The sequence below is a fragment of the Epinephelus moara genome, chromosome 18 (assembly GCF_006386435.1).
Source record: "Epinephelus moara isolate mb chromosome 18, YSFRI_EMoa_1.0, whole genome shotgun sequence".
NCBI classification, from domain to species: Eukaryota; Metazoa; Chordata; class Actinopteri; order Perciformes; family Serranidae; genus Epinephelus; species Epinephelus moara.
The window spans coordinates 28,965,366-28,980,003 of NC_065523.1; the positions used below are offsets into that span (position 1 = coordinate 28,965,366).

Consider the following 14,638-nt stretch of genomic DNA (forward strand, 5'->3'; position numbering starts at 1 on the left):
AACATCATAGTGACCAGGTACACCCATCAAGAGGCCAAACCCAGAGTCTAACCAACCACATTATGCTCCTACATAAATACAATACCCAGGTACTCAAGTGCACCGATGCTCTGCTCATGCTGAATAACATGCCATCAAATTAATGCTAACATGTCTAAAGGCCCCAGCGCCAACCAAATACACAGAGGAAAAAAGGCAGTTAAAAAACGTTGTGTTGCAAAACCAGGCATTGCCTTAGCACCTGACCTCAAAGACAAAACAAAGAAGATCTCTGGGGCAAAGTTTGATAACTGTACAGAGTAGTACGACCAGCATGACCCCAATAAAAAAAGATGTATAGAAAAATGGAGAGCTACAGTTAAACGTACAGCACAGTATGAGCATAACTTGTTCATGCATTAAACGTGTAGGGCAATACATTACACTTAGTGCTATTCCACCACACATGCAGGCTGGTTCAGTCAGTAAACCTACACAAAAACATAAAATTGAAAAAGTATTTCTTTGTATGATGCTTTGGGGTCATTGTTGTCTACCTACTAGCAACCAGAGAGTGGTTTGTATGAAGGCTTGACCAGATATCAGTTAACAAAACCTGAATATTCAAGCGCAGGTGCATCCAAAAAATTATTGAAAACACCGTTGTGACAAAATAACAGTAACATTTCAAAGTCTAAAGCAAGGCATGTGTGTTTTAGTTATAAACACTTCCAGCAGGTGGCGACATTCTACTCACCACATTGACCTGTAGGCTGCAGTAGCCTTTACTACGCAGGACATCGTGACATATCACAGACAGACACAGGTGTAAACAGAGTTTAGAGTTAGAGTACTCTGATTACTTTTTGTAGTGGCTTCTTTCAGAGTGTTTGTTTACTCAAACAGCAAACTAATGCGTTAGGTTACTCGTTACTGCAAAAAGTAATCAAAGTACTAACGCGTTAGAGTACTCTGGTGAAGGTTAAGTGGTCCATAACTTTAATTTTGGAGACAAAATAATGTAGGCTTAGCACCCTGTGGTCCATTGCCCAATAGGAAATGTAGAATACTCAAAAGTACTTTAAAAATGCTTGAGTTACTTTACTCAGGGAGTAACGGAGTAAAGTAACTAGTTACTTTTTTTTTAAAGTAACGCAGTAACGTACTTTGATTACTTTTAAAGTAACCCTTACCCAACACTGGGTGTAAATAATCAAATTAATGATGGCTGAACAGCATGTGACTGCTTCAGTTTAAGGGTCATGGTATTATGTGTGCAGCCCCCTGTAAACTGCCGTGCCTAACTGGAACACTTGAGTAAAACAGAGCTACCATTAATCTCATTAGTAACACCTGTTAGCATCATGAATAAAGCTAGTAAAGAGTCAAGCAATTGCACAGCCACACAGATTTCCTGTCTATTTTTGTAAGCTGAAAGCATTTCCCTCCCAAACGAAGCTTTTACCTACTTTAATTTCACAGATAACAACAATACATTGTGAAGACAATAAAGCCTCCGCAAAATAGCATTTTAGGTCTTGTGTGTGATTTATCCTGGCTTCATATGAGCAGAGGAAATCTCCGCTCGTCGCTAGGCTCATTTATACAATGTAAAATGCCATAGGCTCGTGCTAATAACGTTAGCATGTTGTTGTTTGGAAAACATGTTTAGTATAAGACAGTTGTTTTGTCAGTGAACCTTGTGAGTTGTTATGCAGCCGAATTTCGTAACGTTACCTCGTTAAATGTTGCTGTTGTCCCTGGCTTCAGTTGAGGAGAGGAAATGTCAGTTAGACGCTAGGTTCAATTACTGCTAATAACGTTAGCATGTTATTTAAGCAATATCACACAAGAGGGAGTGACGTTGTAATGTATATCGTCACGGCTGTATTCCGGTCATAGGCACGAGGCCGCAGGCCGTGACGATAACATGTGATGAAATAAATGATTGTATGTTATGTAACGTTAGCTCCGCGAAAACAAAGTTTCCCTCAGTCTGTTGCCAGTCAACGCAGCACACACGCTGGGAACTCACGAGCTACTTTGTATTTACATTGATCTGCAACTGTGTAACTTCGTCCAGTTCGGCTGATGAAACGTTGGCAAACCTGGATGTTGGCACGGCCGGATTCAAACACACCTGGAGGTCTGCACTGAAGAGTCCTGGCTTTCCTTTTCCTCATCCTCTCCTGACGACCACTCATAATTTAATTCAAATGTAATTTTGGGGAAAATATCCATCTTCTTGGTGTAACGCTATAGTGTCAGTTTGCGTCAAAGTAGCGAGTGTGACAGTTGGTTAATTGACGGTTGTATTTATGTTTATAACACCTGTGAGCAGAGTGATTTTACTGTTACATGTTCCAGTGATGACGACTCTATATCAGCACTTACGGTAATGCCTCTCGTCCAATCAAATTACTCTGTCGGAACTAACTGTTGTCTTGTTTCACATCTGTTTCTTTGGCAGGTTTGAATGGCCAGGCTCTGGAGTCCATTCCCTCCACTTCAGTGTTGAGAAAAACCTGGAGAAGCCCTCAGTCTCTCCTGCAGGGGAACTGGATTTATTTTCAACCAGTATGGAATGCACTGGATCAGACAACCTGCAGGGAAAGCACTGGAATGGATGGGGGCTATTTGGCATGATGCAAGCAAAACAATTTATGCAAGCAGTGTGCAAGAACGTATAGAAATCACCAGAGATAATAGCAACAGCATGGTGTATCTGAGACTGTCCAACCTAAAGCCTGAGGACTCTGCTGTGTATTGCTGTGCCAGACACACACTGAGCAGAGAGGCTGTACAAAAACCTAAAACCTCTGATGTTTACAATCACCAGCAGGGGGCAGCAAGAGATCATCTAAAATAATATGTCAAACCAACATCATACCTCCACATACAGAGAAAAAAATAAAACACTGTCAAAGCACGAGCAGAGGCTGTGGTTTGTGACTTCTTCTTTTTTATGTATTTCACCAACATGTGCTTTTCTATAACAATGTAGTAATTAATAATATTCCCATCTGTTATTTTGTAAGGCAGGTGTGAGGTATTTTCTGTTATATTTCATCTATTGAAAAAAGAAATCATAATAGTTAAATAATGATCAAAATTATCCAAATTCAACCCATAATGAATGAAAAAGGTGTTAATGACAAAACTAAGACATGAGCATTAGGCCTTATCCAGCAGGGAGAAAACAAACTCTACCTGTGTACAGACTCAATGTGTGCTTTTAGGGCAGGCGTTATTTAGAGAGGCCAAGTCCATTTCATCCCTGATCAGTTTAATCTTAACAAATAGCTGTTACAGGAACGGCTGATGCAAAAATAATTTCCATACACAGGTGAGTTCATACATTTACATGTTTTCTTATTACAGGTGTGAAATATAATGAGCTGCATCACCAAACATCTCTGACAGTCCATCAAGTTCAGACTCCAAATGTTACCTGCCAGTCTTTGAGTTAATGTTTCAAAAAAAGAGAAATGAGTAAAAAATAAAAGAAGCCATATAATTCCAAGCTTTGACAAAGGACAATCATTGTCACTGTAATTTTATAGCCTGTCAGTGTCCTTCTCTATGCAAAGTGAACTTCCTCACAGTCTGCTATAAAGACTTGATATCATGCTGTCAGCTGCAGCAGAAGAAGAGAAGCTCCCATCAGATCACCTTCAATACCAACCATGTTCTCTGTAGCTCTGCTGCTGCTGCTGGCTGCTGGATCCTGTGAGTCTCACTGAGGCAGAGNAAAACCCCTCAGTGCCTGAACACTTGTAACATGAAGCCACCAGAGGAGGAGCCCTCAGACCACTAATGATTTCAACACCAGCTCACTGTTACAGTACAGAGAGAAATATAACATTAATGTATTGTACCCCACATTCATAAAATAACTGTGCTTTCACATATTTCAACATAGTATGTAAAAAAATTAAGTAATAAAAAAAGCTTTAAAAGGTTATCAACTTAAAATAACTGAATCTTTAAAGCTTTAAAAGGTTATCAACTTAAAATAACTGAATCTTTATTAAGTCTGTTTTACTTCCAGGACATCATTTCTGGGAAACAAACAATAAAACAAAACACAGTTATTATTAGAATCAGTCAGTTGTGGGGTGGAGGAGGTTGGTGAGGTAAGAAGGGGCCTGATCATGGAGGACTTATTCAATATAGAGGGAGAATTTAAAGTGTGTCTGTTGGACAAGAGTGATGTAGTTGCAGGAGTAAGTGAGTAGCTTTGTTCTGAATGTACAGGAGTCTCAGGACTTTGGAGGGTGTACAATAAAGACAGCTATTACAGCAGTCAAGTCTGGATGTGATGAAGTCATCTATCAGGTGATTCAGCAGCAGAAAGAGAGAGATGAGTGGAGATAAATTTTGTTTTACAACTTGAAAAATGCAGTTTTGGTGATGAGATAGGCATGTTGTGTAAGTCAGTGTAAAATTACTCCAATCATGTGGATGTATGGTGAGATATGACTGAAACAGGGAAAGGGCAGTACAGGTGATGATGAGAGAAGATTCAAGTTGCTGAAATATGAAACAGGTTCATTAAGTGTTCCTGTAGTTTCTGTCCACCACCTGTCTCCTTCCTGATACAAATCCTTTTTCAGACACTCCTGATGAGCTCATTGAAACAGGAACAACCCAGGAGACATTGTAAATAAATGATAATAATTGCAACGAGGGCTGTTTTTGTCAAACTTTGCTTCAATAATATAGTTGTTTGAATGAATCAAAAGCACAAAGTACTGTAGCAAGTGAATCCATTTGTCAGTGAAACCAGTGCTATAAAGACACCCATGTAACATACTCTTCTCTTGTATTTGAACAATATCTGAGCCAAATATATTAGCTCCTCCTTGTAGAAATCCCAATGCAAATCCAGAGTTTTCAGAAGGTGTACTTCTGTCCTCCCACTGGCGTCTTGGTTAGTGTGTAGCAGTTCACATCTTCAGTCTCAAGATGATGGACAAACTGTCTGTTCTGCTGACAGCGCTCTGTCTGCCCTGTAAGTTACTTTATGCTGCAATAGAAAGAATAAAATTGCAAACATTTAATGTTCTGTGCTCTCTCATTCTCATTTGTCTTTTTTCACATCTCTTTCTCTGGCAGGTTTGAATGGCCAGGCTCTGGAGTCAATTCCCTCCACTTCACTGTTGAAAAAACCTGGAGAAGCCCTCAGTCTCTCCTGCAGGGGAACTGGATTTACTTTCAGTCAGCATGGAATGCACTGGATCAGACAACCTGCAGGGAAAGCACTGGAATGGATGGGGGTTATTTGGTATGATGCAAGTAAAACAGTTTATGCAAGCAGTGTGCAAGGACGTATAGAAATCACCAGAGATAATAGCAACAGCATGGTGTATCTGAGACTGTCCAACCTAAAGCCTGAGGACTCTGCTGTGTATTACTGTGCCAGATACACACACTGATAAATGTAAGCAGAGAGGCTTTACAAAAACCTAAAACGTCTGATGTTTACAATCACCAGCAGGGGGCAGCAAGAGATTATCTAAAATATTATGTCAAACCAACATCATACCGCCACATACAGAGATTATGTCAAACCAACATCATACCGCCACATACAGAGAGAAAAAAAAAATAAATAAATAAATAAAACACTGTGAAAGCACCAGCAGAGGCTGTGGTTTGTGACTTCCTCTTTTTTTATGTCTTTCACCAATATGTGCTTTTCTATAACAATGTACTGGTTAATAATATTCCCATCTGTTATTTTGTAAGGCAGGTGTGAGGCATTTTCTGTTATATTTCATCTACTGAAGAAAGAAATCATAATAGTTATATAATGATCAAAATTACCCAAGTTGAACACATAATGAATTAAAATTGTGTTAAGGACAAAACTAAGACATAAGCATTGGGCCTTATCCAGCAGGGAGAAAACAAACTCTACCTGTGTACAGACTCAATGTGTGCTTTTAGGGCAGGCGTTATTTAGAGAGGCCAAGTCCATTTCATCCCTGATCAGTTTTATCTGAACAAATAGCTGTTACAGGAACGGCTGATGCAAGAATAACTTCACTAACAGGTGGGTTCATACATTTACTTGGTTTCTTATTACAGGTGTGAAATATAATGAGCTGCGTCACCAAACATCTCTGACAGTCAATCAAGTTCAGACTCCAAATGTTACCTGCCAGCTCTGTGTTTTTATATATAGAGTCTTTGAGTTAATGTTTCAAAAAAAGAGAAATGAGTAAAAAACCAACCTATATAATTACAAGCTTTGTCAAAGGACAGTCCTGTGATTTTATAGCCTGTCAGTGTCCTTCTCTATGCAAAGTGAACTTCCTCACAGTCTGCTATAAAGACTTGATATCATGAGCTGATCAGAAGCTCCCATCAGATCACCTTCAATACCAACCATGTTCTCTGTAGCTCTGCTGCTGCTGCTGGCTGCTGGATCCTGTGAGTCTCACTGAGGCAGAGACACTGACAGTATGATCACAGCACACTGACTGTTCACTCTTATTACACTCATTCAATATTCAACATGTTTTCCTCCACAGGTGTGAAGTGTGAACAGTTGACACAGCCAGCCTCTGTGACTGTGCAGCCAGGTCAACGTCTGACCATCACCTGTCAGGTCTCTTATTCTCTCAGCAGCTATGCTACAGCTTGGATCAGACAGCCTGCAGGGAAAGGACTGGAATGGATTGGATATCACTGTACAGGATGCACCCCATATTACAGAGATTCACTGAAGAACAAGTTCAGTATCAGCATAGACTCTTCCAGCAAGACAGCGACTCTAAACGGACAGAATGTGCAGCCTGAAGACACTGCTGTGTATTACTGTGCCAGGAGAGACACAGTGACACAAAGCATCAGTAGACCTGAACAAAAACCCCTCAGTGCCTGAACACTTGTAACATGAAGCCACCAGAGGAGGAGCCCTCAGACCACTAATGATTTCAACACCAGCTCGCTGTTACAGTACAGAGAGAAATATTACATTTATGTATTGTATCCCACATTTATATAATAATTGTGCTTTCACATATTTTATTTAAAAATTTTAAGTATTAAAAAAAATGCTTTCAAGGTTTATCATCTAAAAAAAAGAAAATCTTTATTAAGTCAGTTTTACTTCCAGAACATCAATACTGGAAAACAAACAATAAAACAAAACACAATTATTATTAGCATCAGTCAGTTGTGGGAAGGAGTGTGGGAGTGGAGGAGGTTGGTGATGCTGGTGAGGTAAGGAGGGTGTCTGGTCATGGAGAACTTGTTCAGTGTAGAGGAGAACTTAAATTGTGTCTGTAGGACAAGAGTGATGTGGTTGCAGGACTGAGTGAGTAGCTTTGTTCTGGATGTACAGGAGTCTCAGGAGTTTGTAGGGTGTAACATAAAGACTTCTATTACAGCAGTCAAGTCTGGATGTGATGAAGTCATCGATCAGGTGATTCAGCAGCAGAAAGACAGAGATGTGTGAAGATAAGTTCTGTTATAGAACTTGAGAAATGCAGTTTTGTTGATGAGATAGGCATGGAGTTTGACGGAGAAGTCAGTGTGCAAGATTACTCCAATCATGTGGATGTATGGTGAGATATGACTGAAACAGGGAGAGGGCAGTATAGTTGATGATGAGGGAAGATTCAAGTTGCTGAAATATGAAACAGGTTCATTAAGTGTTCCTGTAGTTTCTGTCCACCACCTGTCTCCTTACTGATACAAATCCTTTTTCACACACTCCTGATGAGCTCATTGAAACAGGAACAACCCAGGAGACACTGCAACAGAGAGATAATAGCAACAGCATGGCGTATCTGAGACTGTCCTACCTAAAGCCCGAGGACTCTGCTGTGTATTACTGTGCCCGAAACACACACTGATAAATGTAAGCAGAGAGGCTTTACAAAAACCTAAAATGTCTGATGTTTACAATCACCAGCAGGGGGAAGCAAGAGATTATCTAAAATATTATGACAAGCCAACATCATACCTCCATATACAGAAAAAAAAAATAGAAATAAATAAATAAAACACTGTGGAAGCACCAGCAGAGGCTGTGGTTTGTGACTTCCTCTGTTTATGGTTTTCACCAATATGTGCTTTTCTATAACAATGTACTGGTTAATAATATTCCCATCTGTTATTTTGTAAGGCAGATGTGAGGCATTTTCTGTTATATTTCATCTATTGAAAAAAAGCAATCATAATAGTTATATAATGATCAAAAATACCCAAATTAAACAGATAATGAATGAAAAAGGTGTTAAGGACAAAACTCAGACATGAGCATTAGGCCTTATCCAGCAGGGAGAAAACAAACTCTACCTGTGTACAGACTCAATGTGTGCTTTCAGGGCAGGTGTTAGTTAGAGAGGCCAAGTCCATTTCATCCCTGATCCATTTAATCTGAACACATAGCTGTTACAGGAACGGCTGATGCAAAAATAATTTCCATACACAGGTGGGTTCATACATTTACTTGTTTTCTTGTTACAGGTGTGAAATATAATGAGCTGAGCTAACAAACATCTCTGACAGTCCATCAAGTTCAGACTCCAAATGTTACCTGCAAGCTCTGTGATTTTATATATAGAGTCTTTGAGTTAATGTTTCAATAAAAGGAGAATTGAGTAAAAAAACAACCTATATAATTCCAAGCTTTGTCAAAGGACAGTCCTGTCTTTTTATATCCTGTCAGTGTCCTTCTCTATGCAAAGTGAACTTCCTCACAGTCTGCTATAAAGACTTGATATCATGCTGTCAGCTGCAGCAGAAGAAGAGAAGCTCCCATCAGATCACCTTCAATACCAACCATGTTCTCTGTAGCTCTGCTGCTGCTGCTGGCTGCTGGATCCTGTGAGTCTCACTGAGGCAGAGACACTGACAGTATGATCACAGCACACNTCCCACATTCATAAAATAACTGTGCTTTCACATATTTCAACATAGTATGTAAAAAAATTAAGTAATAAAAAAATCTTTAAAAGTTTATCTACTTAAAATAACTGAATCTTTATCAAGTCAGTTTTGCTTCCAGGACATCATTTCTGGGAAACAAACAATAAAACAAAACACAATAATTATTAGAATCAGTCAGTTGTGGGGTGGAGGAGGTTGGTGAGGTAAGAAAGGCGACTGATCATGCAGGACTTGTTCAATGTAGAGGGAGAATTTAAAATGTGTCTGTTGGACAAGAGTGATGTGGTTGCAGGAGTGAGTGAGTAGCTTTGTTCTGGATGTATTGGAGTCTCAGGACTTTGGAGGGTGTACAATAAAGACTGCTATTACAGCAGTCAAGTCTGGATGTGATGAAGGCAGTGATTAGGTGATTCAGCAGCAGAAAGAGAGAGATGAGTGGAGATAAGTTTTGTTTTGCAACTTGAAAAATGCAGTTTTGTTGATGAGATAGGCATGGTGTTTGACAGAGAAGTCAGTCTGTAAGATTACTCCAATCATGTGGATGTATGGTGAGATATGACTGAAACAGGGAGAGGGCAGTACAGGTGATGATGAGAGAAGATTCAAGTTGCTGAAATATGAAACAGGTTCATTAAGTGTTCCTGTAGTTTCTGTCCACCACCTGTCTCCTTCCTGATACAAATCCTTTTTCACACACTCCTGATGAGCTCATTGAAACAGAAACAACCCAGGAGACATTGCAAATAAGTAAATAAGTAATACTAATTACAAGCAGGGCTGTTTTTGTCAAACTTTGCTCCAATAATATAGTTGTTTTAATGAATCAAAACCACAAAGTACTGTAGCAAGTGAATCCATTTGTCAGGGAAACCAGTGCTGTAAAAACACCCATGTAACATACTCTTCTCTTGTATTTGAACAATATCTGAGCCAAATATATTAGCTCCTCCCTCATAAAATCCCAATGCAAATCCAGAGTTTTCAGAAGGTGTACTTCTGTCCTCCCACTGGCTTCTTGGTTAGTGTGTAGCAGTTCACATCTTCAATCTCAAGATGATGGACAAACTGTCTGTTCTGCTGACAGCGCTCTGTCTGCCCTGTAAGTTACTTTATGCTGCAATACCAAGAAAAAAATTGCAAATTTGGCAGGTTTGAATGGCCAGGCTCTGGAGTCCATTTCCTCCACTTCAGTGTTGAAAAAACCTGGAGAAGCCCTCAGTCTCTCCTGCAGGGGAACTGGATTTACTTTCAGTCAGCATGGAATGCACTGGATCAGACAACCTGCAGGGAAAGCACTGGAATGGATGGGGGTTATTTGGAGTGATGCAAGTAAAACAGTTTATGCAAACAGTGTGCAAGGACGTATAGAAATCACCAGAGATAATAACAACAGCATGGCGTATCTGAGACTGTCCAACCTAAAGCCTGAGGACTCTGCTGTGTATTATTGTGCCAGACACACACTGATAAATGTAAGCAGAGAGGCTTTACAAAAACCTAAAACGTCCGATGGTTTGAACGAGGTATAAAAGAAGCCATCTATGTGAAATTGGAAAAGCCATCTCTCAATGGAGGAGGAGGTCTGCGACACCACCTATCCCCCACCTTTAATGCTGTCCTTTCATCCTTGCCCAGGAGGTTGAACAACTTAACCTCTAAAAACAATGGTCGTTCACAAATGGCCTCATGTGACTCTAACGACTCCAATTGCAGCGTTGCAGCAGGAGTTTCAACGACTGTCGTTGACACACCAGCACTAACGAACCAGTGACATCATTGGCCTTGTGAAGACCTCCCCAGAGGTTAAATACCTGGGTGCTTCCACACCAGTTTGTCAGACTAGTTTCAGCCTAGTCAGACAAGCATGAACTGATGAAGCCTCTTGGATAAGAGGTGAAACGTCTTCTACGACAAAACCAAGTCCAGTTGCGTTCGATTCAATTGCCTTGAGATTCTGACAAGCCAACATCATACCTCCACATACAGAAAAAAACAAATTAAAATAAATAAATAAAACACTGTGAAAGCACCAGCAGAGGCTGTGGTTTGTGACTTCCTCTTTTTGTTATGGTTTCTACCAACATGTGCTTTTCTATAACAATGTACTGGTTAATAATATTCCCATCTGTTATTTTGTAAGGCAAGTGTGAGGCATTTTCTGGTATATTCCATCTATTGAAGAAAGAAATCACAATAGTTATATAATGATCAAAAATACCCAAATTGAACAGTTAATGAATGAAAAGGGTGTTAAGGACAAAACTCAGACATGAGCATTAGGCCTTATCCAGCAGGGAGAAAACAAACTCTACCTGTGTACAGACTCAATGTGTGCTTTTAGGGCAGGCGTTATTTAGAGAGGCCAAGTCCATTTCATCCCTGATCAGTTTAATCTGAACAAATAGCTGTTACAGGAGCGGCTGATGCAAAAATAATTTCATTACCAGGTGGATTCATACATTTACTTGTTTTCTTATTACAGGTGTGAAATATAATGAGCTGAGCTAACAAACATCTCTGACAGTCCACCAAGTTCAGACTCCAAATGTTACCTGCCAGCTCTGTGATTTTGTCACAGAGGCTTTGAGTTAATGTTTCAAAAAAAGAGAAATGAGTAAAAAAAAGAAGCCTTATAATTCCAAGCTTTGACAGAGGACAGTCCTGTCCATTTATAGCCTGTCAGTGTCCTTCTCTATGCAAAGTGAACTTCCTCACAGTCTGCTATAAAGACTTGATACCATGCTGTCAGCTGCAGCAGAAGAAGAGAAGCTCCCATCAGATCACCTTCAATACCAACCATGTTCTCTGTAGCTCTGCTGCTGCTGCTGGCTGCTGGATCCTGTGAGTCTCACTGAGGCAGAGACACTGACAGTATGATCACAGCACACTGACTGTTCACTCTTATTACACTCATTCAATATTCAACATGTTTTCCTCCACAGGTGTGAAGTGTGAACAGTTGACACAGCCAGCCTCTGTGACTGTGCAGCCAGGTCAGCGTCTGACCATCACCTGTCAGGTGTCTTTTTCTCTTAGCAGTTATGGTGCAGATTGGGTCAGACAGCCTGCAGGGAAAGGACTGGAATGGATTGGAGAAAACTGTGTTGGATGTACCCAATTCATAAAGGATTCACTGAAGAACAAGTTCAGTATCAGCTTAGACTCTTCCAGCAACACAGTGACTCTAAACGGACAGAATGTGCAGCCTGAAGACACTGCTGTGTATTACTGTGCCAGGAGAGACACACTGTGACACAAAGCATCAGTAGACCTGAACAAAAACCCCTCAGTGCCTGAACACTTGTAACATGAAGCCACCAGAGGAGGAGCCCTCAGACCACTAATGATTTCAACACCAGCTCGCTGTTACAGTACAGAGAGAAATATTACATTTATGTATTGTATCCCACATTTATATAATAATTGTGCTTTCACATATTTTATTTAAAAATTTTAAGTATTAAAAAAAATGCTTTCAAGGTTTATCATCTAAAAAAAAGAAAATCTTTATTAAGTCAGTTTTACTTCCAGAACATCAATACTGGAAAACAAACAATAAAACAAAACACAATTATTATTAGCATCAGTCAGTTGTGGGAAGGAGTGTGGGAGTGGAGGAGGTTGGTGATGCTGGTGAGGTAAGGAGGGTGTCTGGTCATGGAGAACTTGTTCAGTGTAGAGGAGAACTTAAATTGTGTCTGTAGGACAAGAGTGATGTGGTTGCAGGACTGAGTGAGTAGCTTTGTTCTGGATGTACAGGAGTCTCAGGAGTTTGTAGGGTGTAACATAAAGACTTCTATTACAGCAGTCAAGTCTGGATGTGATGAAGTCATCGATCAGGTGATTCAGCAGCAGAAAGACAGAGATGTGTGAAGATAAGTTCTGTTATAGAACTTGAGAAATGCAGTTTTGTTGATGAGATAGGCATGGAGTTTGACGGAGAAGTCAGTGTGCAAGATTACTCCAATCATGTGGATGTATGGTGAGATATGACTGAAACAGGGAGAGGGCAGTATAGTTGATGATGAGAGAAGATTCAAGTTGCTGAAATATGAAGTGAAGCAAGTGTTCCTGTAGTTTCTGTCCACCACCTGTCTCCTTACTGATACAAATCCTTTTTCACACACTCCTGATGAGCTCATTGAAACAGGAACAACCCAGGAGACATTGCAAATAAATAAATGATACTAATAATACTTGCAAGGAGGGCTGACTTTGTCAAACTTTGCTCCAATAATATAGTTGTTTTAATGAATCAAAACCACAAAGTACTGTAGCAAGTGAATCCATTTGTCAGGGAAACCAGTGCTGTAAAAACACCCATGTAACATACTCTTCTCTTGTATTTGAACAATATCTTATATTAGCCCCTCCCTCCAAAAAATCCCAATGCAAATCCAGAGTTTTCAGAAGGTATACTTCTGTCCTCCCACTGGCTTCTTGGTTAGTGTGTAGCAGTACACATCTTCAATCTCAAGATGATGGACAAACTGTCTGTTCTGCTGACAGCGCTCTGTCTGCCCTGTAAGTTACTTTATGCTGCAATACCAAGATAAAAATTGCAAACATTTAATGTTCTGTGCTCTCTCATTCTCACTTGTCTCTTTTCACATCTGTTTCTTTGGCAGGTTTGAATGGCCAGGCTCTGGAGTCCATTCCCTCCACTTCAGTGTTGAAAAAACCTGGAGAAGCCCTCAGTCTCTCCTGCAGGGGAACTGGATTTACTTTCAGTCAGCATGGAATGCACTGGATCAAACAACCTGCAGGGAAAGCACTAGAATGGATTGGGACTATTTGGAGTGATGCAAGTAAAACAAGTTATGTCAGCAGTGTGCAAGGACGTATAGAAATCACCAGAGATAATAGCAACAGCATGGCGTATCTGAGACTGTCCAACCTAAAGCCTGAGGACTCTGCTGTGTATTACTGTGCCAGCCACACACACTGATAAATGTAAGCAGAGAGGCTTTACAAAAACCCAAAACGTCTGATGTTTACAATCACCAGCAGGGGGCAGCAAGAGATTATCTAAAATATTATGACAAGCCAACATCATACCTCCATATACCCAGAAAAAAATAAATAAATAAAAATAAATAAATGAAACACTGTGAAAGCACCAGCAGAGGCTGTGGTTTGTGACTTCCTCTTTTTTATGTTTTTCACCAACATGTGCTTTTCTATAACAATGTACTGGTTAATAATATTCCCATCTGTTATTTTGTAAGGCAGGTGTGAGGCATTTTCTGGTATATTTCATCTATTGAAGAAAGAAATCACAATAGTTATATTATGATCAAAAATACCCAAATTGAACACATAATGAATGAAAAAGGTGTTAAGGACAAAACTAAGACATAAGCATTAGGCCTTATCCAGCAGGGAGAAAACAAACTCTACCTGTGTACAGACTCAATGTGTGCTTTTAGGGCAGGCGTTATTTAGAGAGGCCAAGTCCATTACATCCCTGATCAGTTTAATCTGAACCAATAGCTGTTATGGCTGATGCAAGAATAATTTCTTTACCAGGTGGATTTATACATATACTTGGTTTCTTATTACAGGTGTGAAATATAATGAGCTGAGCTAACAAACATCTCTGACAGTCCATCAAGTTCAGACTCCAAATGTTACCTGCCAGCTCTGTGATTTTGTCACAGAGGCTTTGAGTTAATGTTTCAAAAAAAGGAAAATTGAGTAAAAAAACAACCTACATAATTCCAAGCTTTGACAAAGAACAGTCCTGTGATTT

The 14,638-nt window shown here is 39.9% G+C and overlaps 2 gene segments (V, D, J or C); both read left to right on the forward strand.

The window, feature by feature from the left end:
- The first annotated feature begins 3,580 nt into the window (after window positions 1-3,580).
- On the forward strand, window positions 3,581-6,904 carry LOC126405618 (immunoglobulin heavy variable 3-23-like). The segment is given in 2 exon segments: window positions 3,581-3,708; window positions 6,519-6,904. Coding segments are annotated over 2 exon segments (396 nt in total).
- A 1,792-nt stretch (window positions 6,905-8,696) lies between these two features.
- On the forward strand, window positions 8,697-12,157 carry LOC126405619 (Ig heavy chain V region XIG14-like). The segment is given in 2 exon segments: window positions 8,697-8,823; window positions 11,829-12,157. Coding segments are annotated over 2 exon segments (354 nt in total).
- Window positions 12,158-14,638: the final 2,481 nt, after the last annotated feature.